This window comes from Akebia trifoliata, chromosome 7, assembly GCF_017979445.1.
Source record: "Akebia trifoliata isolate Shusen 1 chromosome 7, ASM1797944v1, whole genome shotgun sequence".
Taxonomy (NCBI): Eukaryota; Viridiplantae; Streptophyta; class Magnoliopsida; order Ranunculales; family Lardizabalaceae; genus Akebia; species Akebia trifoliata.
In genome coordinates this window covers 10,617,357-10,641,790 of record NC_141381.1, presented here as the reverse complement: position 1 = coordinate 10,641,790, position 24,434 = coordinate 10,617,357, and the positions used below count along the sequence as shown (strand labels likewise).

Below are 24,434 nucleotides of genomic sequence, written 5' to 3'. Positions count from 1 at the left end.
AAAAAGTTGTACATAATGTATTATCTGTAATGTGATGTGAGACTCAGTCTGTGATAATCAGGTTAAAAGAGGCAACCTATTCTAGACCTAAAAAAGAAGGCTTCACGAATGAGAGCCTATTTAGAGGAATGGTGCTGGTGCTATTTTAACACTATATTACAATAAAAGTTTGAATCACGATCCAGAACGGTATCTTGTTCCTACGTGACAGTTTTTGGTTGGAGATTAATTAAACGCATTGGACTTCATGCTTGGTAGAAACACAAGCTTATTGTGATGTGTTTTGAATTCCAATCAAAATAATCATTTTTTGAATAATCCCGAAATTAAAATAAAATAATAATAATAATTCCAAAACTTTCCCAAATAGACTGGCTGACCCGCTAGAAAAGTGTTGAATCCAAACTAGATTACTATGATTTAGGCAAGGAAGACAAGTCCGAAGAAGATTTTTTTTTTTTTTTCCTTAAATGTTATATTTAGTGTTCTTTTTTTTTTTTTTAATACATAAATTTAATAATTTTAAATTTTAAAATATTATAGATTTAAGAAAATCAATCCATTTTATAAATATTTATTTTACTCACAAATCCATGAGTCGACTTGACTCAACTCGAGTTCTCGTGTATCAAAATATAGCTAGGAATTATGGGATTCCTGGTTGATTGGACTCGATCAATGTTATGAGATTTCAATTCAACAGAACTGAATTAAAGAAGGAATGAACAATGGAGAGTCTGTATCACCTCAACATCTAACAAATAGTGGAAAACAGGGATTTTGAAAATTTTCATGTCTAGAAACTAGATGCAAGCAAGTAAAATGGAACTTTTTACAAACCAAACCTACCATGAGTGAAAAAAAACTTGTACAAAAGTTTCCTTCCAAATGAGATTCCAACTCGAAAATCAACCTATCCTCCCTGTTTCCATTGCATTCAGAATCGGGCTTGTGTCATTGGATTCTGAAATCTCCATGCCATGATGAGATTGGATATAAACAGTCTCAATCTCTGTTGACTGCACACTAAGGCAGTTGGTAGCGGTGGATGACTGTTGGACACCATTTCGTGAATCTGCTGCTAACATTTGGAAATATGCATGAGGCCCCCAACCTGCAACAAACCCAGAAAAGACTTATATATCCAGCTGTCGTACTAATATTCATTCAAAGTTTACATATATGGCACAATGATTCCCTAAGAATCTAAGATGCAGTTTTCATTTGAATATAATAGACTGGTGTTTCTATATTTATCGTGACTTGCATATACTGGTTAAGGATATTGAGCACAAAATTTTGAAATCCAGAAAAATCTGCACAAGGAACTATAATTGCAAATTACAAAATATACATAAAAAGTGGACAAATGGTAGCTCTATCAGTGTTCAAGCAACTTATAATGCTTTAAACCATCAATTTCTCTCTTCATCTGTTTGAAGTTTATTTGAGATCAGTAACACAGTTCCGGATCCATCATGCACACTTACCAAAATACTCATTTCAATTAGATCCAAGATGCAGGCTCTATTTTCATTACCTAAAAAAATTTATCACTCTAATATGTATATCTTTATTAATCACAGATTCACTCTCTTTCATGTACAAGAACGTTACTTCATGAACAAAACATGGTTCAACTAATAGTCTAATACAATCAAACTCAAATGGATCCCTTAATCCTTGGCATGTAAAAATTATTTAAGCTGGCATATATAAGTTCAAGCAATATTTCTCAGTTCATAATTATTTTTGTACCAGGGGCATTAATCATTTAGACTTTTTATTGGTTCCAAAATAAACCTTACTATTCTTCTCCCATGGTAACAAATGCTTGGCTGTAAAGCGTCAGACACACTAACAGCCAAACACCTGAAGGGCAAAGTCTGCATAATTTATTCCATATATGCAGAGAGACGTGTTTCTTTAAATACTTAAGCTCATCTTAAGAATATGATGCATGCATAAATTTTGAATTTCATTAAAATCATACATAAGTTGTGAACAGCACATGTATAATTGTTGGAAATAAAATTGATGGGGACATTAGAGATCATGGGCATAACATATTTGGGCCATAATTTAGGTTTAGTGTTTTATTTTAGTTATTGGGCTTTAGTTGTAGGCCTATTTTATGTTTTTTGAGTCCTATTTGTTTTAGAAGTTTATTATTAGATATTTAAAAATTAGTAGGAGAGTTTTATTTCGAATTAGGAATTTTTCTATTTTAGAAAAGTTACCTTGGAGTACAAGGTAGAGTCAAATTAGAAGTCATTTAGGCTTTAGCAACTTGTCTTTTTCATTTAAATCAATATGATAGATTGTAAAAAAAGAATTAGTTTCTTTCAATGACTTTTTGTGTGAATATTCTCCAATGGAGTTTCTTGGTGTGAGTTATCCATTATTTGTGTGATTCCAAGGTTCTATCGTTCTATTCCTTCTCTTTTTCTTTTAATCTTCTTCTTACTCTATTTGTTTTCAATTTTAATACCTATATGCAACCCAAAGATCCTGGCAAAAATCAGAATTGTTGCCCAGATATTCTACACAACCCTTTTTTTCCTATTTCTTGATTTTCTTGAATTCAAGAACTCTTGAATTCTTGCATTGTTGACCCCCCACCCCTCTTTGTTTTGTTTTCTTTATCCTAAACCCTATAAACCTAAACCCTTAAGCCTAATTGCAAAACAACGTAATTAAATCCTGTAACCCAAACCTTTTTTTATTTTACCCTAAACTTTTACGACAACTCTATTATAACCCAAATTCTTAACCCAGTCCCAAAAGGTCAAACCAGATCCCCTAACCTGTATTGCATCTTCTTCCCTCCCATTTTGCATAAAAAACATTTAGAATATATATACAAGATTTATGATCACTTCCACTTTGCTTGATGTACTAATTCTCACAATAAGATGCCAATTCCAACCTAGTAGTAGAGTATAGAAAAATGTTACCAAAAAGAAAAACAAATAGATGTTAGATAAATAAAAGACAATGGAAAAAATAGAGATGGAGGAAATGGAATGGGAACTCGAGTAAACCGAACACTAAAACAAGTGCATACAATACGGCAGCCTTAGGCCAACTTAATGCTACAGGATGGTGGCTGTGGCTGTGGCTGAGACTACAAGGTTTGCGGGTGGCACAATTAACCCTCAGCCCTAAGTGTGGGAGCAATGTATCCCCTTTATTGAAGGTATTAAATTACAGTTCCAATGTCTATTTCAGTTAGCTTCGAAATGCAAATATTTCATAGAAATATTAAGAGACTCGTGTGGAAATAAATACAGTTTTCATGTGAATGTTATAGAAATGACAAAAATCTTGAGAAACTTTTCATTGAACCTGTAGGAAACAGTAAACTTAATATTAGAAGGTTTAAGTCCTTTTGTGAATGAAAGACTTGAAACTGTAGGAGACGATAAGATAAACGTAACATTAAAAGCTATCATTAAATCATTTTAAAAGGAGACTTGATTATTGAATGTCAGACACCATAACAAGGTTTAACTCCTTTTGTGATTGCTTTTAGATTAGCACCTGGCAGGAGGATTCCCCTATACATATAGTTGATGATTAAAGATGAACTAAAGTTCCAAGTTACTTAGAGCATTACTGGCAACCTCATTATATGTATAATATATAATGCCGTAAGAATTTATGCAGATCTCCAATAACTATGGACTAATGAACAACAAGGGAGCATACCATCCATGTCATATGGGGGTGGAAAGAACTGCAAATAACAAAATGAAGTAACTGTTAATCCTGCCAAAAAGGAAAAAATCATTAAGTGCCTGTGGGAATCAATCACTGCATGCATAAGAAATTAATATTAATTCGAAAAACTATGATTAATGCTGTAAGTATGAACCTATAAGGCCTCCAGCAAATACATCTTGCCAATGATGCCAGTAGTCATCAACTCGTGAAACTCCCACAAGAGCTGCAACAAGCAATGGAAGAAAAACAATACAGAGCTTCGCAACATGGCCGCTACGATCAAATACTCTAATTTTTCCTGACAAATACAATGCAAGAAAACCGAGACCTGCGAAGGACCCTGCATATGGATAGATGGGATCCTAATTTAGCATTTAATGATACATACAATAAGATCTATTATGTATGAATAAGTAATCTCATCATTAGAAAACAAAGCCAGGCATTATACTAACCCCCATATCGTTATATTAAACCCCATATCATTGTCTAAGGTTAGTTAAAAATAAAAAACATGATAGAGACACCATAAAACATGTAATAGAAATATAAAAATAGGTAATTATTACTTCACCATCCATTAGGTGCAATGAAGATCAATGTGTGGTACGATACTTTAAACTGACAGAGTAAAAGCAAAGATATGGATTTATATGTGTAACAATGTCATGATTAAATTAGGTTGGCATACATGTCAAATCTTCCTTTGATATTTCCACTCCAGTATCAAGGCAGGTTGAGTGCAGTAATAAACTTCGAATTTCCCCTAAACTTTTTCTCCAATAAAATTCAGAATTAACTTGAGGGAATTTAAATTGGTGGAGAAATTAAATAAAAAATTACCGCCTAAGAGAAATTTGGAGACGTATTGCTAAATCATTGGGAAAACACATCGATACAGAAAATGCCTATTGATCATCTTTATCAGTCGTTGCAGTCAAATTGATACAATTTACTACAGACTTCAAGGCCACCATGAATCAACTTCCCCTTGCCACCGCTGGAACTCATGACTAGATCCAACAAAATCCAACTCCACAACTTCCAAGCATGACAATCAACATCAACGACCGCAAGGTTTCACAGCCAACTGAAACACCATGCTGCACTGAAGTGCAGTGCCCATTACCACCACTACCTACATTGCCATTGAAAATCAAATCAATTGACCAATAGTCACCACAGTTACATACCAACCAATGTTGAGTTTTGGAAGATGATAAACCCTTTTCCATTTAAATTACCAAATTATTAGTCAACAAAAAGAGTCCATCTCTTAGCAACCAAACCCAGTCAAGATTAGATATGGGCACAAGCCTGGGTTTAAAACCTAATGTCAAGAAAAGTTTGGCCCAAGCCTTCTTGATAACACATTAAAAGCCTAATTCCCATGGCCCAAATCTGAGGCCTAACGAACAATGCACTTCACATCCAAAACAGATGACCATGTCACTGCAACCTACAAAACATATGGCCTGTTGACTGTCACTTAATTTCTTACTATTTATTTTTATGATCTCATCTTTTTATATAGGAAGGACATGGCCTCAAAGCTATGTAATTGGGTAGCAATCCCAACTCTATAAACCATCCAAATGAACAACTTGGAATCAATTCAATTCAATCATGCGACACTACTACCTCAATAATCCAATCACACCATTTTTTTTCTCCTATAGGATTTGACCTGCAAACACTACCATTTGGACTGGTTGATAATGTAAAATTTCTTCTTCCACTGTGTAATCATGTGTCGTTGCTTCCTAGATGGTTAGATTACAAAGTGCATAAATATAAACCCTCTCTCTATCAACCAACTCATAAAAACTGGCCTTGATCGACTAGGACAAGTGAAACAGTTCCATGATTGACTAGCTTGTACAGGACATCTCCTTGATTGCCTCTCACACACAAAAATCCAACCCACTTGCTCTTCGACCAATCCATTCACTGCCGATCACATATTTGATAGATACTAAACCTACGAAATCTGATCGAACAGATACTGAATTTATCGGTCAGTATATTATTATCAATCGATCGGATATGAGTTCCAACACATACTAGTGCATTTGCTCTTCAACCAATCCATTCACAGCCAATCACATATTTGATAGATACTAAACCTACGAAATCTGATCGAACAGATACTGAATTTATCGGTCAGTATATTATTATCAATCGATCGGATATGAGTTCCAACACATACTAGTGCATTTGCTCTTCAACCAATCCATTCACAGCCGATCACATATTTGATAGATACTAAACCTACGAAATCTGATCAAACAGATACTGAATTTATCGGTCAGTATATTATTATCAATCGATCGGATATGAGTTCCAACACATACTAGTGCACATGGCGTTCGTAGAGTTCACAAACTCATTAAAATCAACAAAGTATGTTCTCATTCATTTTTTTGTGATCAACATTATACTTGGCTATTATAAAGCCTAAGAAAAGAAAGTCATTAAAAGGAGAAGCAATAAAACAATCTACACTGGGAGAGGTCAATGAAATCGAATTCCTTGCTAATGTCATTGGTCGCAGCCACTGTTACCTTCCATACTAGTGTCTTTCACTGCAACTAGTGTTACCTTGACAAGTGGCACGGATACTAAGTGTCAAGGTGTCCAAAGATTTTCAACAAGTCAACCTTCGGAAATTCCAATATGGCAGTATAACTGTACAAATACTAACTAGTGGTAGACCAAATCTTTCAAGCAGTACTCTAGTAACTTGTGAGTTGTGAGTTGTGAGTCTTGTGACACATGAAAGAAACTTTGAGTTGAATAGTGTTAGGAGTAGTTATAGACATATTTACGTCATTGTATTATGTTTCTCCCTCATGTATAGAAAATGACAGCTACTTGATCAGATTCAGAATTAAGGAATCGCCTGTGTTCAAATCCTCTGTGTGGAGGTACTTTTGTGGTTGTGGTCGCATGCATACCCAAAAGTTATTGAAGTCAAGAGGGATTTTAGTGATTTAACGTCAAGGTAGTGGAAAGTGTTTGTGGCTATGCTTGGGTGATTTTGAAGCCTGCAAATACTCTCTGTAACCTATTAGCAGGTGTGTTGCAGGACTATGAACATAGCTAAGTGATGGTTCTAAGATCAAGATAGAATTATCAAGAAGAATAAAGAAGATAAAATACTATATTCTATACAGAAGAATAAGATCAATCTAATGATAACTAATAGATATACTAAGCAAAGTCAATATTCCACAAGGCTATACCTCAAAATATCAAACTACGGGATTTTATGGAAGACATGACTTCCAAATAGGGGTATCGACCAGACAAGATATAAAAGAAATAAAACATCTAGGGTGATTGTGAATTAGGTTTTAAAAAGATTTGGTCGGATTTCAGAGGGTATAGGATGGTGAGATTTTGGTATAGATGGGGTGACAAGGGTGTACGGCTATTAAACTAAGATCGATGGGGTTAATATGGGGGTTTAAGCAAAAAAAATTGAGAAGATGAAGAACAAGAACAAGAAAGATAGGAGTTGTATATGTAAACCACCAAGAAGTTAAATAGAGGAGATTGAGATACCTTGATCACTACGTCGAATGCCACAACATTCAAGCAAAGAAACAGAAATTTATGTAAATCTTATTCATTGATAGCAACGTTCTTCATAAAACCCTAAATTATTCTTTTAAATAATAGCCTAGAAACCTAGAACAAAAGGATTCTTAACAAGTTACTTGTGAGTTGTGAAGCAAGTAACTGTAACAAAACTCAACTTAAAAGTTGTCCCACCAAGCTAATACGGGCTGGCCAAACCCCCTTGTGGCGCCCACAATTCTTAAGTCGCTGGTCCACTTATTAATTAAAATAAATTTAGTTTTGGGCCCACAGCTTATTAACTGAAAACATTTTAAAAAGTACAAAATAGAAAACTAAATAAATCCTAAACATTCTAACACTATGGCCGTGTGTTGGCCATTCTAACTCATCCAATGAGTCTTCCTGGATCCAAACACAACCCACGTGCACTTTCCAATATGGAATCTTCAAAAGATTTTGCCTATGGGCTCTTTAAGTCCATTCTATAACCATCACCAATCTACAAGAAAATTGGTGGCTTCCTCCTCCTATGATACCTAAAGGGTGATGTTCCGATGTCCTCATCAATTCTTCTCAACTGAAAATTCTCAATCTGACAAAATAAAACTATGGCACTGCTCCAAAAGATCTGGATCAGTCTTTTGTAACTTTGTCATTGTAATTCATGTGCAATCTGAAATTGGCATATTCCTCCACTTAAAAAGAAATTTATGATATCCTCCATGTCAGGTCGAAACCGCTTGATGACCAAGATATATTTTTATTTCTTCTCATGTTTGAGGTATAATAGGTGAAGGAGGCAAAGGTTGTGGAAATTGTGATGGAAAATGCCATGGGTCATGATCTTTGTCAGGTGTAAGAGTGGTAGAGGCATGATGATGATCATGACAAGGATTATTGGGTGGTATTGTTGGTCCTAGAATAGACACAAGATCTCCCACATCAAATGTTGAACTAATTTCCATGTTGGATGGAAGCTCTATAACATACGCATTAGTACCCACTCTTTTCAATATTTTAAAAGATCAAATTATATGAGACTGCAACTTTTTCACAATTCCTTGAGTGAATTGCTCAGGCCTAATGCAAGTTACCATAGTCACCTACTAGAAATTCATTAAACCTGAAATGTGAATCAACATGCATGTGATTATTTTCATTCTTAAAGATAATTCTCTTCCTAATCTCAGAATGCATTCATGGATATGTTGTATAAATGACTATATTGACTCAAATGGCCTACATGAAACTACCATAGGGATAAGATCAATAGATTTCCTAGACTTGTAACCATGAACTACTTCAAATGGACTCATGCCTATGGTCCTATTGACAAAACTATTAGATGCAAACTCAACTATGGACAGTATGAAATACCATGATTTAATATGCTCACCTACCACTGTTGTCAAATGCTGTCGCATATTCGCATATGCTATTTTCAAAATGAAAATCGCATATGTTGTCATCAGATTAAGCCCAAAATAGGCCATTGCACAATATGCGATGGCATACTATCCAATGGACAGAAATATGAGCGTTGGACACAAATCTTCTTTATTTTTTATTTTTTTGGCTTAAACTCACTTTTCTTGGATAAATATCACATTTCTACCCTGCACCATATTCCTTTACAACATTTCCTCTACCTTCTAATCTCTTCTCTTGCTCTCACAAAGCCTCCAACTCCTAAATCTCATTACATTTTCTACTACGTTCTCACATAATTATAAATATTCGTTAATATCTACTCTACACTATCACTCTCAAAGTTCAAGTCTCAACTCAAGTAACTCTCTCACTCTCAAGACTTAAAAAAAGAAAAGGAAAGCTACTCAAAAATTGAGATTTAAACATTTTCTGCATTTTTTACTCTTTTTTTGCAGCATATGTCACTGCATATGCGATGTGCAAAATGACATGCGAATAGCATGTGCTAGTTGCAACGTTTTCCAAAAGTGATATGCTGAAGAAAATTGAAGCCTACTACCCATCATATGCCACAACGTTTTCCAAAAGTAATTCATAAATCTGACACCCTTAACACATAGTATGTCTTTGGCAATTCATGCAAACTAAACTCTTCAAACATATTTTGGTAACATTAGAAATGTCAGAGGTTTTAGCACGAGGTAGGAAATGATTCATTTTTTAAAAACAGTCTACTACTACAAAAATGAAATCATACTTTCTAATTATCTTGGGAAGCCTAAACACAAAATCCATACTAATATCTTGTCACGGGGAGTGTGGCACTAACAAAAGGGTATACAAACCCATATGTTGCTTTCTCTGTTTTGCCAATTGACAAGTATGGCACTGCCCAACAATTTTGGCGACGTCTCTTTTAAGATTTGGCCAATGAAATCTATCATCAACAAGGGCAATAGTCTGGTCTCGCCTAAAATGTAAAGCAGTTCCACCGGAGTGGAGTTCCCAAATGAGAAAATCTCGCAACAAAGTACGGGAATGCAAAGTTTAGTTCCCTTAAACAGGTAGCATCCTATGGGACAAACCCAATCACTCTGACACTCATAAAGTGTATTAGTGCCAGTGTTTTTAGAGGCATGTGAGGCTTACACCTCGAGACATGCCTTAGGATAAGTCTGCATGAATTGCCAACAAAACTCTTCAAACATATTTTGGCAACATTGGAATTAATTATGTGAATTTCAAATTTGGAGATGTCCGACTATCCTATATTTTTAGCTTTTAATGTTAGTTTAGATGTTACATTATTTATTTTAAAATATCATGATTGTGATGCCTACACTTTACGCCTCGAGGCACTGGGCAGTCAAGAGCATTTTCTTACGCCTTAGCGTCTGAAAACATTATTTAGTGCATGTCACGCCCCAAAAACTCAACCCGAATCCCCATGATTCCCAAGTTGAATCCAGAGGCATAATATATAACCCATATCATGATAGTCAATATATAAACGTAAACGACAAATAAATAACTATATGTCATACCTGATCATTACCCAACAAAACAGATTTGTATATACACTTGACATATACATAAAACAGTAATGACATAATACCGTGTTCGTAGTTATATAAGAAAATAACAACAAAAGACTCAAACCTAACTCTAGTTCAAAACTCATCATTAGTACCCATGCTCCACTCTTGGAAGCTTGGACTGATCATCTATAAAACCATGACAGTGAGTTTCTTCGGAAGGATCACCTAAACCAGATGCGCCTGAAAGTTGTGATGTCGTAGGGGTGAGTAACAGGGGAGTTACCCAGTAGGGGAATCTTAAAATTCTAAATAATAACACCCTATATGCAGTTTAAACATTCTAGGAATTTGTAAATCATGCATATTTGATATTCAACATATAATTGAAAATAATTGAACACCGATGTCATAAAATCTAGCAGGAAATTGAAACACAATTAAAAATCTGAAGAAACAATTGTTCATAATATAACATCAAATAATAGAGTACTATAATAGAAAGTTGAGAGTCACGACTGATGTGAATATTATAGTCAAAATACGATTATTCCAATAGTTCACCAGTGTGGAACCCCACCGTTAGTTCCTGATTTTATGGCCAGCCTTTGCCACAACTTGAGTAACTGTTTTCCGGCTCAGGTTGGCCTTGACCAAGGCCTTAAGAAACGGGCCAAATCAAGTAGGTCATTCTTTCTTGATTACTCTAGACTATTAATGATCGTTAACTAGCCATCTTCATCTATGCCAATCTGGCGTACATGTGATCCTCGATAATCTCTATTAATCATATAACTATTTACATCTTATTCTCTATTAAAGATAGAAAAGAAATTCCCGAATTCCTGTTGTGATGTGGTGTTCTTATGTATCCCATAATACATAAGAACTCAAACAACGCAACTGTTATCCTAGAATAACACATCGGTCCGAAAATGTCACAACATGTTATTTTTTATAGGTTTTCACAATCTCTTTACTAAATCACTAAAATATTACATATAAGTATTTTTTTTTTTTTCAAAACGTATTGAAAGTAAAACATACACGTGTTTTAAATACCCAGTCCACTCTTAAATGTACAGTCTCATCTCTCTTTTCTTTTTCTTTCTTTCGTGTCTTATACGACCATTAGTCAAACCATTTCTCTCATTTATGTCTTACACAGTCTATGACTGGAGCATCACCTCATCTCTTCTCTCTTTTGTGTCTTATACGGCATACGCCGAAGCATCTCACTAACTGGATAATTTAAAAACACGACAATCAATTGAGAACTTGTTTTCGTATTTATTTTAATAAATTACTTTTTATTACCCAACTCTTTAATTAGAAATATTTCTTGGAAATCCATCACCAAAACGATTAAAGTAAATTGTCCACTAGTTTAACTTATTCGAAATCATGCATGTCTATAAAATATGAACAAAATATATGAATGTATGTAAAAAACAGCAGCTTATATAGTTGCTGTATTTTCCTTTTTGATACGTATAAAATACATATAAAGTATGTATAAAGTAACAAATGTTTTGAGCATTCAATCTAGTATACATAGTAAAATATTATACAAAAACAACAACTTTCATAGTTGCTGTATTTTATTTTTAACATGTATAAATACGTATAAAACAACAACTTTTGATCACTCAATCTAACATACATATTATATCAATTTTATGCAAAAACAACAACTTTCACAGTTGCTGTATTTTATTTTTAGCATATATAAATACGTATACAACATGTATAAACCAATTGCAAGCATGTAATAAATTCTTTTTAAACAAAACAACAACTATTAGTATGCTTTAAAATCATAAAAACAATAATATAAATATATATAAAGTATGTGCATGTTGTTGAAAATAATTACAAAATAACTTTTGTTTTAAAATTACTAAATCAGAAATGTTTTAAAAACAAAACAAATTCTATTTTACAACTACAAAATCAGCAATATTTTTTCTTAAATTTTTACTAAAACTATCATAAAGAATTACAAGGGCCTACCTCCTTGTTTTTCTTTCTTTTTCTTCCTTTCTTTGCTTTATCTTCCTACTTTCTCTTCTCTTCCTTTTCCTTCTTATTTTTCTCCTTCTTCTTTGTGTAGAAAGTGAAACAAAAAAAAAAAAAAAAAATCAGCTAATACCATATTTAGATATTATCAAATAATATCTAGATATTTTAAATATCTAGATATTGCTAAAAAAATTCTAATTCTTTTAGAATTTCCTAGAAATTTGGACTTTGGTCAATTTGACTTAGTCAAAATTGGTTGACCAAAGTTGAATTGACTTGAGTCAACAATGGTTGACTCAGTCAACCTTAGTTGACTTGGTTTTTTTTTTTTTTTGAACATTACAACCTCCCCTCCTAAAAGGAAAATTTCGTCCTCGAAATTAAGAATATACCTTATTCAATGAATAATTCCAGATATCGAGTCCGTATATCTAATTCCTTTTTCCAAGTTGATTCTTCCACATTATGATGTCTCCAAAGTACTTTTACTAAGGGAATAACACGTGATCGCAACATTTTCTCTTTCCTACCAATGATCTCCACTGGCCCTTCTGCATAAGATATATCTTCTTTTAACTACAAAGATTGCTAGTCTAAGACATGTAAAGGATCTGGTTCATACTTCCTCAGCATCGATACATGGAACACATTATGAATTTGAGCTAATTGAGAAGGTAAGACTAGCCTATAAGCGACTTGACCAACTCGTTCTGTAATCTCGAACGGTCCCACATACCGAGGTTTCAGCTTATCCTTCAAACTGAACCTGGATATCCCTCTCTTAGGTAAGATCTTCAAAAATATCATATCTCCAACCTCAAACTCTAAAGGTCTCCGCCTTTTATCGGCGTAGTTCTTCTGTCTGCTCTGAGCTGCCTTTATCCTTTCCTTAACCATTCTGATCTTCTCTATAGTCTCTTCAACCAATTCTGGTTCCATGAGAATTGTATCCCCGACTTCTGTCCAACATATAGGCGATCGACATGGTCTACCATAACGTGCCTCAAATGGAGTCATACCTATACTGGATTGGAAGTTATTGTTGTATGAAAACTCAACTAGGGGTAGATGAGTCTTCCATTGACCTCCAAAGTCTAGTACACATGCTCCAAAATCTGGATTACCCTCTCTAACTTTACATCAGTCTGCGGATGGAATGCAGTACTAAATTTCAACTGAGTAGCTAAAGCTGACTGTAAACTCTTCCAGAACTGTGAAGTGAATCTGGGATCTCGATCTGAAACTATTGACACTGGTACTCCGTGTAGTCTTACAATTTCTGTTATATATAAGAGGGTATTTGTTCTTGATAGTGACTTGGTTTAATTGTCGATAATCGATACACAAACGGAAGAATCCATCTTTCTTCTTCACGAATAAAATCGGAGCTCCCGAAGGTGAAAAGCTTGGTCTGATGAATCCTAGGTGCGTCAACTTATCAATCTAAGATTTCAATTCTCTCGTTTCTGCTGGTGCCATCCGATACGGAGTGATCGATATCGGAGTTGTACTTGGAATAAGATCAATAGAGAATTTTATTGCTCTAATTGGTGGCAAACCCGACAATTCTTCTGGAAACACAGTGTTGAAATCTCTAACCACCGGTATATCTGCCAACTCTGATACTGCTTTCTCCTCCGTTGTTAAATTGTTTAGCTTATTCTTCAAATATTTTTCAACCCGGTTCTTGAAACCCATAAATTTTACTATTGGCTTGCCAGGTATTTTGAATGTGACTATTCTAGAATAACAGTCAACGAGGGCGTGGTTTTTAACTAACCAGTCCATACCTAGTATTACATCGAAATCATTGAGTTCTAGAAGTATCAAGTCAGTTGATAACTCCAAATCAACTAACCGTATTACACAGTTTTTATATACAGACTTAGGAATTGAATTGTCTCCTAAAGGTGTTGAAAGAGATAAAACTTTTCCTGTGTGTTCAACATCTAGTCTAACATACTAGCAAGTCTAGTAGCAATAAATGAATTGGAAGAACTTGTATCAATTAATATGTGCACTTATATATTAGATAAAATCAGGTTACCTTCCATAACTTCATGAGATGGCTGATATTCCTCATGTGTCAAAGCATAAACTCGACCTTGTGGCCTCTGGGAAGCAGACGATGATCCTCCTACTGATTGTCCCAACTTTGGGCAATTCCTCTTCATGTGTCTTGCTTCACTGCATCCATAACACAATAATTGACCTTGTGACTGTGTTGTGGTCGGTATGTTTGCAGTGTTGGAGTTCTTCCCGTTGGTGGCCTGAATTGAGGTCCTGATGGCCTTCTTGTCTGTTGACTTTGAATTGGTATTGGTTGTCTCCACATCTGCTGATCTTGTGGTCTAACTCCCCCAAAATTTCCTGAAGTAATTGGTTTGAACATCATTGGCCTCTTTGCCGAGTCTGTTCTGCCCTGAAATGACCCACTCATCGGACGACTTATCGCTCCTCGAGTTAGTTGTATCTGCTCCTCTTCTTTTTCTATCCTCAAGGGTTCTACTTACCACATTTGCATATGTGGTTACATCGAATCCTGCAACTTTGCTCCTGAGGAATGGTTTAAGTCCCTCAATGAACCTCTTTGCTTTTATTACCTCAGTGGATATCAAGTTTGGTGCATATCTTGCCAGTTGGGTGAAATTAGCTTGGTACCCTGACACCAACTCGTTACCCTGTATGAGACTCGTAAATTCCATATGTTTCCTGTCCTTGGCACTCTCCGGGACATATTTCTCCATAAAGATTTCCTGAAATCGAGTCCAAGTAAGCGATACACCTTCTAGTCAACTAAGGTTGACTGAGTTAACCATTGTTGACTAAAGTCAAGTCAACTTTGGTCAACCAATTTTGACCAGACCAAAGTCCAACTTTCTAGGAAATTCTAAAAGAATTAGAATTTTTTTAGCAATATCTAGATATTTAAAATATCTAGATATTATTTGATAATATTTAAATATGGTATTAGCTGATTTTTTTTTTTTTTTGTTATTTCACTTTCTACACAAAAAAGGAAGATAAAGGAAAGAAGGAAAGGAAAAGAAAGAGAAACAAGGAGGTAGGCCCTTGTAATTCTTTATGATAGTTTTAGTAAAAATTTAAGAAAAAATATTGCTGATTTTGTAGTTGTAAAATAGAATTTGTTTTGTTTTTAAAACATTTCTGATTTAGTAATTTTAAAACAAAAGTTGTTTTGTAATTATTTCAACATGCACATACTTTATATATATTTATATTATTATTTTTATGAGTTTAAGGCATACTAATAGTTGTTTTGTTTAAAAAGAATTTATTACATGCTTGTAATTGGTTTATACATGATGTATACGCATTTATACATGTTAAAAATAAAATACAACTATGAAAGTTGTTGTTTTTGTATAAAATTGATATAATATGTACGCTAGATTGAATGATCAAACGTTATTGTTTAATACGTATTTTATACGTGTTTTATACGTATTTATACATATTAAAAATAAAATACAGCAACTATGAAAATTGTTGTTTTTGTATAATATTTTACTATGTATACTAGATTGAATGCTCAAAACATTTGTTACTTTATACATACTGTATACGTATTTTATACGTATCAAAAAGGAAAATACAGTAACTATATAAGCTATTGTGTTTACATACATTCATATATTTTGTTCATATTTTGTAAACATGCATAATTTCGAATAAGTTAAATCAGTGGAATTTACTTTAATCGTTTCGGTGATGGATTTCCAAGAAATGTTTCTAATTAAAAAGTTGGGTAAGAAAAGTAATTTATTAAATAAATATGAGAACAAGTTCTCAATTGATTTTCGTGTTTTTAAAATACCTACTTAGTGAGATGTTTCGGCGTATGTTGTATAAGACACGAAAGAGAGAAGAGATGAGGTGATGCTTCAGTCATAGACTGTGTAAGACATGAATGAACGAAATACTTCGACTAATGGTCGTATAAGACACGAAAAAAAGAAAAAGAAAAGAGAGATGAGACTGTACATTTAAGAGTGGACTGGGTATTTAAAACACGTGTATGTTCTACTTTAAATATGATTTGAAAAAAAAATAAATACTTATATGTAGTATTTTAGTGATTTATTAAAGAGATTGTGAAAACCTATAAAGAATAAGATGTTGTGACATTTTCGGAACGATATGTTATTCTAGGATAACAGTTGCGTTGTTTGAGTTCTTATGTATTATGGGATGCATAAGAATACCACATCACAACAGGAATTCGGGAATTTCTTTTCTATCTTTAATAGAGAATAAGATGTAAATAGTTATATGATTGATAGAGATTATTGAGGATCACATGTACACCAGATTGGCATAGATGAAGATGGCTTGTTAATGGCATAGATGAAGATATCTAAAGTAGTCAAGAAAAAATGAACTACTTGATTTTGCCCGTTTCTTAAGGCCTTGGTCAACGACCAACCTGAGCCGGAAAACAGTTACCCAAATTGTGGCAGAGGCTGGCCATAAAATCAAGAACTAACGGTGGGGTTCCACACTAGTGAAGTATTGGAATAATCGTATTTTGACTATGATGTTCACATCAGTCATGACCCTCAACTCTCTATTATAGTACTCTATTATTTGATGTTATATCATGAACAATTGTTTCTTCAGACTTTTAATTGTGTTTCAATTTCCTGCTAGATTTTATGACATCGGTGTTCAATTATTTTCAATTATATGTTGAATATCAAACATGCATGATTTACGAATTCCTAGAATGTTTAAAATGCATATAGGGTGCTATTATTTAGAATTTCAAGATTCCCTTACTGGGTAACTCCCCTGTTACTCACGCCTATGACATCACAAATTTCAGGTGCACCTAGTTTAGGTGATCCTTCCGAAGAAACTCACTATCATGGCTTTATAGATGATCAGTCCAGGCTACCAAGAGTGGAGCATGGGTACTACTGATGAGTTTTGAACTAGAGTTAGGTTTGAGTCTTTTGTTGTCATTTTCTTATATAACTACGAACACGGTATTATGTTATTACTGTTTTATGTATATGTTAAGTGTACTGATGTTTGAGAATACAAATCCGTTTTGTTGGGCAATGATTAGGTATGACATATAGTTATTTATTTGTCATTTACGGTTATATATTGACTATCATGATATGGGTTATATATCATGCCTCTGGATTCAACTTGGGAATCATGAGGATTCGGGTTGAGTTTTTGGGACGTGACAATGCAACCCTACAAGTCAATGCATTTGTTGGTTTATTTTCAACTCATGCTCTATGTTTTACCACAAAAGTGTACCTTTTGTAGAAACTCAACCCATTCACATATCTTGGGTTTAGTTTCTTTAGGGAACTGAGATACCTAAAAGCCCCATGATCTGAAAAAACACAAATTCTTGCGGTATTTGATAATATCTCCAATATCTTAAGGCATGTACTACCGTATAGAATTCCTTGTCATAAGTAGAGTATTTCTATGTTGCCTCATTCAATTTCTCGCTAAAATAGCCAATTGGATGGCCTCCTTGACTCAATACTTCATCTATACCTACCCTAGATGCATCACATGCAATTAAAGACACAAGAAGAGGCATGATAGGAGCTTCAATCATCCTCGACTTTAACCCCTCAATCAATAACGCTTTGTTGGGGTTTCTTGAGCAACGTTTGGTTCGAAAGCATCCAAGCCATCTCTATAATTAAAATGTTGTAGCTGATCGTTTCCTTTGGAATTATAAATTTCTCATTCCTATTGTATTAGTGGTTAGTTACTTGATTCCTTACATTTTCCTTATTTCTTTCATAACACATTGAAGTGAATCTTACAATGAGAACTTTGCAATTTTTGAAGTTCTGTTACATTTGTATATGTAAATATTAAAATAATGACACGTTTTAAAAAGAAGGAAAAAAAAAAAAAAAACAACTAAAACTAGAGTACGGTATCAATGTATAGTATGGGACAGTTTTATTTGTACCCATTTTCTAGATTTCAAGAAATATGGCCTATCATGTGTAGTTTGCACCCATAACTCTGATGTTTTAGTGTTTCTCTCACACTACGTAGTCGGTCAAATGCCCATATAAAGGAGAAGGGTTGCACAAGCTCCACAAACAGTATAATAACTTTGCTATCTCCTAACATGAATCTTGATCCTTAGTTTCATTCAATTTAATGGAACGTGACTTTAAAAAACTGAATTTCTGAAAATGAGAAGTTGTGTCCTTCTCTACCAATATCGTCATACCTATTTGAATTTGAAAAGCCTAATTGATAAGGATCATCACTTATCCGGACTTTTATTCTGAACATTATAGTATTATGCATTATCTATTAAGAACATTGTGGGGTTGACATCATAAATGATGCAATCTCTTTTGTTTTCAACAGTACATATTTAACACTTAATGGTATGCAAGTATGCATTTCATATTCTTTGAGCACATTATGTTTATTCCTAGTTCTTTTATTCCATTTGCTCCTTTTAGATTTTTACTAGCTCAAAGTAAAATTCATTACAACAAACTAAATAGCCAAATTAAGAAAGATAACTCCCATTAGTGATAAAGTTTATCATTGTAGCATCCTACCCAAGAAATATAATATGCTTTTCCTAATAAATTATAGAAAGGCTAGACTAAGTCCTAAGGAAACAATTTTAAAGTTTTTTTCATAAAAAAAGGGACAATGGATATGTTCATCAATCTCCAAAAGCTTATATACTCTATATTATTATAGTTAACCAAAGATAATGGCAAAAAATCAGCAGTAAGACCAAGAAGTTTATGACAACGTATGACCATCTGGTAGTGATTACACTGCTTACAAGAAGTATGCCCACTAGGAAAACTTTTGTGCCCTTCCTTGATTACACTCTTGTCTCCATGACAAATAACATTCCTTGTGACAGGATCATACTCCTGTACATGCCAAGCACCAATAATATGGAATCTGAGTAAAGAATAATGCAAAGAACCAAGACATCAACCATTAAAAAAAATAGTATCAGAAGAAAGAAAACAAGGCAACTGTAAAAATAAGGACTGACATCCTTTCCATCAGGGAAACAACGCCAAAAGAAGTCCGGTCGAGGTCTTCCAACAGCATCTTTAATTGCATCCGTTATAACTCCAGTTATAAGTACAGAAAATAACAGACCTGGCTTGCATATGGAAATACAAGATATTATTTTACATTTGAAAAAAATGGGAACCTATCTCACAGAAATCGTTAAAGGAAAGAAGAGATACCCAATATGGCATGGTGCAAGTCATATACATCCCTTCTGTAAAAGTAGTACACAAGAAAGATTGCGAAAGGCAACAATATAGCAACCATCTGTTATCGAAAAAAGAAGAAAACATAAATGTTAAGTTTCCGTTTTCACAGAGGTGCACTAAGTAAAATTTCCAAAGGCATCAAAGTTGTCTATATATGATAGCAACTTTGCAATCTTGAGAACTAGAAACATACTGGAACAGCCCAAAAGGGTACAGTATTGCCTTTCAATGGATATTTCAGATCTGACATCATATCCTCTCCAATGAAGCGATGAAATGGTTCTATAACATTCAATATGACCTCTATCACCACGAGAAGTAGAAGTATTATCCAGTCATGCATGTGAAACCTTGCCACTTTAACTCCATGGGACTTAACAGTGTGAGCCCCCAACTGAATCTCTGGCATTCTTACCAACTAGAAGACAAGCAAGAAGTAGGTTAACTGAAAGAACCTGTTTTAATTTGAAGAATTAACTAATCTGAACAACTAAACCTATTTTTCCAGAGTTTAAAAAAAAATATATATATATATATATATATATATATATATATGTAAACAGATGACCTTGCAAGCATGCAATAGAACCATCAACTTTGACCTATCGATCAACAAGTGTTGCCACAAAGAGACAATTAACATGCTGAAACCAAACTTAAAAATATTCTTTACAAGCTTCAATAAAGAATATATGAAAATTACGCATTTCTAGTGTACAGTTTAAACTAGATGCAAAAAATAAATAAATAATCCAAATAAAAGCATAAATGAAAAGGATTTTCTGGATGCCCTGTACAGATTTCTGACATGGGAGCCCCCCTATTCTATCCATGTGGAAGGATGAGATGATCAATCCAAACCGTCAGTTGGATAGAGCTTATCCTATAGGATTGATCATTAGACAGCGCCCTTGTCCACATCACATGCAAACCTTGTTGTAGTTTATTGACTTTTAAGTAAAAGAAAAAAAAACAAAACCGTGCCTCTTTTTCCCATGTGTAGAGTGTTATTGGACTGAAACTTTCCACACGTGCGTGGGTACTTCGGGGAAGCCACTTAAACTACCCAGTGTTTGTCATTGTCGTCAAAGCATAATCTTAAAATTTGGGGTTTGTTGGATGAGTCCTGCTCTTCCGTAAAATTCTATCTAAATCCATGTTTTATAAATTCAAGTGATTCATATGATCATGTCAACTCTTGCTACCTCATTCCACATTCTCACCTAAGCTTCCAAGGGCGTGTTTGGATACCAGGAGCACAACTACTGCTCCAAAGAGCAAGAGCTGAAGTACTTTGTGGAGGAGCAGGAAAAGTAATTATGTGCAGAAAGGACGTTTGACAATCAACTTTGTGAAGTACTGACAGAAGTACTTTTGTGTTGGAAGTCTGTTTGGGAACCATACTGACTTCTAGAAAAAAGATTAAAATACCCTATATTATACTAGTTACTGTTTTTTGTTTTTTAATATCATAATATGCCTTCAAACCATACTGTTTTTGACATTTTAACTATAAATATTAATATAATATAATATAATAAATATTAATATAATATAATATTTTAAATTTTAAATATTAAATATTAATATAATGTGTTTAAAACGGGGGTATTTTTGTAGAAAATTAATAAAGTTAAGGGTATTTCGGTAAAATGAGCCGTTAGAATATTACTCCCCGCAAGATGCGAAATTGAGAAGTAGGTTTTAGCGACTTTTTCATAAAGAGCAATTTTTTGCTCTTGCGCGGAGTAATTCTTCGAAAGAGTTGTTTATCTAAATTATCCAAACGACTTCTAACTCCCCGCAAGAGTTAGAAGTAGCCAAGGAATCCTATCCAAACGCCATGCAAGTGTTCTAAACTTCTATTCTGGAGGACCAGTTAGAAAACCCACACCTGAATTGTTATCTTCTTCAGACAACAAATATTACTTCTTGACCTCCTCCATGTATAATTGACTCCATAAAGGAAACAAATTTACATACCATGGTATTAAATTTATTTTGATCAGCCTGGAAATGGAAATATTTCGTAGAAATATTTTAATCAGTATGGAAATTATATAATTTTAATGAAAATCTTGAGAAAATTTTTATTAAAACTATAGAAAAAAAAAATAGACACTAAAACAAACTCATAAGTCATCAAAGAACAATAAATAACCATATGGAGTATGGAAATGAAGATAGAGGTATTTTGTTGCGCATTGGTGCAAAATTTGCAAATCCCAAATACAAAAACAAATTATACATGCATATGAGAATAATAATGTCAAATTGACTGCACACACCTTAATATGTAAAAACTTGCTTAAATCCTTTTATTCCTCCCAACAATCTACCTATTTTGTGGATTTTCCTACCATCTCCATTTGGGAATCCTAAGGCTCTATCGAAGGTGGCTTTCTTCATTTGCTTAGCTGCCTTGCATAAAATTTTTAACATTGATCATTTAATAAATTTGGGACTATCCATGTCTAAATTTTACTTCCTCTATAAATTTAATGGTGAATCGACTCATCACTTGATTACTCAATGCACCTTCATTGGGAAATTTGGTCAAATTTTCTTTTATTGTTCTATACAACATGTGTTTTTCCTATGTCTGCTATGGCATTATTCCAAAACTGGTAAAGTAAGGCTTTTTCACATCAAAAGATAATTTTGTGGGCCTTAACACTTTTTGTTGTATGCCATGGTTGGCAAGAAATCTACTCACCACACCAACTGCATATGCGATGTCTGGCCTTGTACACACCATGGCGTACATCAAACTCCCTACTATTGAGGCATAGGGAACTTCTTTCATGTCTTTCTTTTTCTTATCATTTGAAGGACTCTGATTCACACTCAACTTAAAGTGACCTTCAAGAGGTATACTAACCAGTTTTGCATTCTTTATATTGAATAGGTTGAAAGTTCAATGGTTGTACTTTTCCTGTGATAGCCACAACTTCTTTGATTTACTATCATGTGTTATTTTCATGAATTGATCATTAGTATATTAAGCTTTTAGTTTTGGTGTAAGCTTTTCAAGGAGTTCAAAGGAATATAATAATCATTGAAGGAATAGAACAATCTCTCAAAGAAGTAATCATTATTATATTAGGCTTTTAGTTTTTTTGGTGTAAGCTTTTCGAGGAGTTCAAGGGAGTATTATTTGAGGATTTTTTTTTGTTTAAATGGGACCTCGTGATTTGGTTCTAGCTTAGATTTTGGTCCTCTTATATATTAGGCAAGTCTTATTTTGAACCTCATGTCCCCTTTTTCTTAATAAAATTATGCTTATCAAAAATTAAATTACTAACTTATCCAACTAATTAGAACATGGAAGATTATAATGTGTACTTATCGAATATGCTAACATGGTTAAGATACATAAAAATAAGATTATGTATAAAATACCTAACTAATGGTAATTCATTTCTACCAATAAATGAAAATATGTGTAATTTACAAGTCCTTTCTAAAAGTAATTTGTCGATATGGTATTTTATAAATTTATTATTATTTCTTGAATAATTTTATCAAAAAAATACTAATATTCGGTTGATTTTTTACTATTTATTGAAATATCTTCACCAAAATCATGCATTTTTTTCATTCCCAAAATTTGGTTGTTTCAGTTGAAAATCACAAAATATTTCAATTTGAACCATATAACAATATAATATATATATATATATATATCGATTAAATTTTGTGTTGAGGCTTATGGATTTAAAAAATATTTATGTATGTTTCATGGAAATATGTCAAAATTTAATCCTACAATGCATACAAATACATATAAAGAACAGTACAGAGAAGTGTAGTCTTGTGAAATCCAAACTAAATCATCGAATCTAAGAAGTTCCCTAATGAGGTTAATCTGGCGACAAAACTAATTTTTATCAAAGCGACAGTTATTCTACAGTAAATTTTAAAGCATCAACTTCAGAACATTCTGAACCCCAAATTTTCATAGAGTAAGACCCTCAAATTCCCATATTAAAAAATAAAAATCTGAGACCAAGTTACATCCATCCAGCATTTTGTAGTTCAAATGGCATTATATGAGAACAGCTACTCAAAATTCCTCGATTTTAGCCATCAATAACACATCTATGTACCATAAAACTAAAGATTTCTCAAAATATTTCGACCTAAAATTTAAAAAAAAAAAAATTGATAAAATACAGTACAAACGAACATAGAAATTTTCGACTGAGATTATAAACATTACAGAACAAAATGAAGCTTAAATGAGGGAATCCAGTGAAAGAGCCGACCTGAAGAAGAAATCTGGGCAACGAAATCGAAATCTGTTAGAGAAGGCTTCAAGAACGAAGATGGAACGAGCTTATGCGCGGAGACAAAGAGAAACAGCTATTTGAATTTTAACAATGCCGAACCACTTCATTAACATCGAATGGTCAGGACGTCAGGTCAACACTCAACCAACTTGAGACAGAAAGAAAGGAAAAAAGTTTTGACGCGGGCCCACTTTAATCAATTAAGCAACTATCTTCTTTAATGACACGTGGCCTATCCTGTGTCATCTCTATAGTAAATTATAATAATGGAAAAAAATTCCTAAAAGAAACCTTGGGTTTTTTCTTCCAAATTTTGCCTATGACGTGGGAATTGAAATCTTTTTTACACTATTCTAATAAAAAAGACCAACGTCAAGGGACACGTCATCCGTTTTGTAAAATATCTCTTGGAGCATTCTCTACGTCTTAATGACATTTGATGAGGTAAGTTTAAGAATTAAAACTTATAAAATCCTCCTAAAATAATAACTTTTCAATTGGGACTTGTAAAGTATTCCGTCCATTTGTTTTAGTAAATAACAATGGCGTGTGATATACTTATAATT

General features: G+C 33.6%; 2 protein-coding genes across 4 annotated transcripts in view; both read right to left on the bottom strand.

Moving 5' to 3' along the window:
• Positions 1-23,984, bottom strand: part of LOC147398212 (lipid phosphate phosphatase 2-like) — a 69,303-nt gene extending 45,319 nt beyond the window's left edge. Inside the window, exon 1 of the mRNA XM_086447379.1 lies at positions 23,867-23,984. The gene's annotated coding sequence lies outside the window, so the exon portion shown is untranslated. The remainder of the gene's footprint in view (positions 1-23,866) is intronic.
• LOC147398211 (lipid phosphate phosphatase 2-like) lies at positions 616-23,986 on the bottom strand. Of its 3 annotated transcripts, XM_086447374.1 has the most exons (9): positions 23,845-23,962; positions 21,471-21,586; positions 19,770-19,994; positions 19,547-19,634; positions 19,345-19,454; positions 19,114-19,216; positions 3,878-4,066; positions 3,712-3,771; positions 616-1,114 (listed from the first exon to the last, which is right to left on the bottom strand). In XM_086447374.1, the coding sequence occupies exons 3-9, from the start codon at positions 19,983-19,985 to the stop codon at positions 909-911; spliced, it is 972 nt and encodes a 323-aa protein (XP_086303500.1). In that variant the 5' UTR covers positions 19,986-19,994; positions 21,471-21,586; positions 23,845-23,962; the 3' UTR covers positions 616-908. The 3 variants fall into 3 exon arrangements, with proteins under 3 accessions (XP_086303500.1, XP_086303499.1, XP_086303501.1); XM_086447373.1 differs by lacking the exon at positions 21,471-21,586 and having other exon boundaries at positions 617-1,114; positions 23,845-23,986; XM_086447375.1 differs by lacking the exon at positions 21,471-21,586 and having other exon boundaries at positions 620-1,114; positions 19,123-19,216; positions 23,845-23,986.
• Between the last annotated feature and the right edge of the window lie 448 nt (positions 23,987-24,434).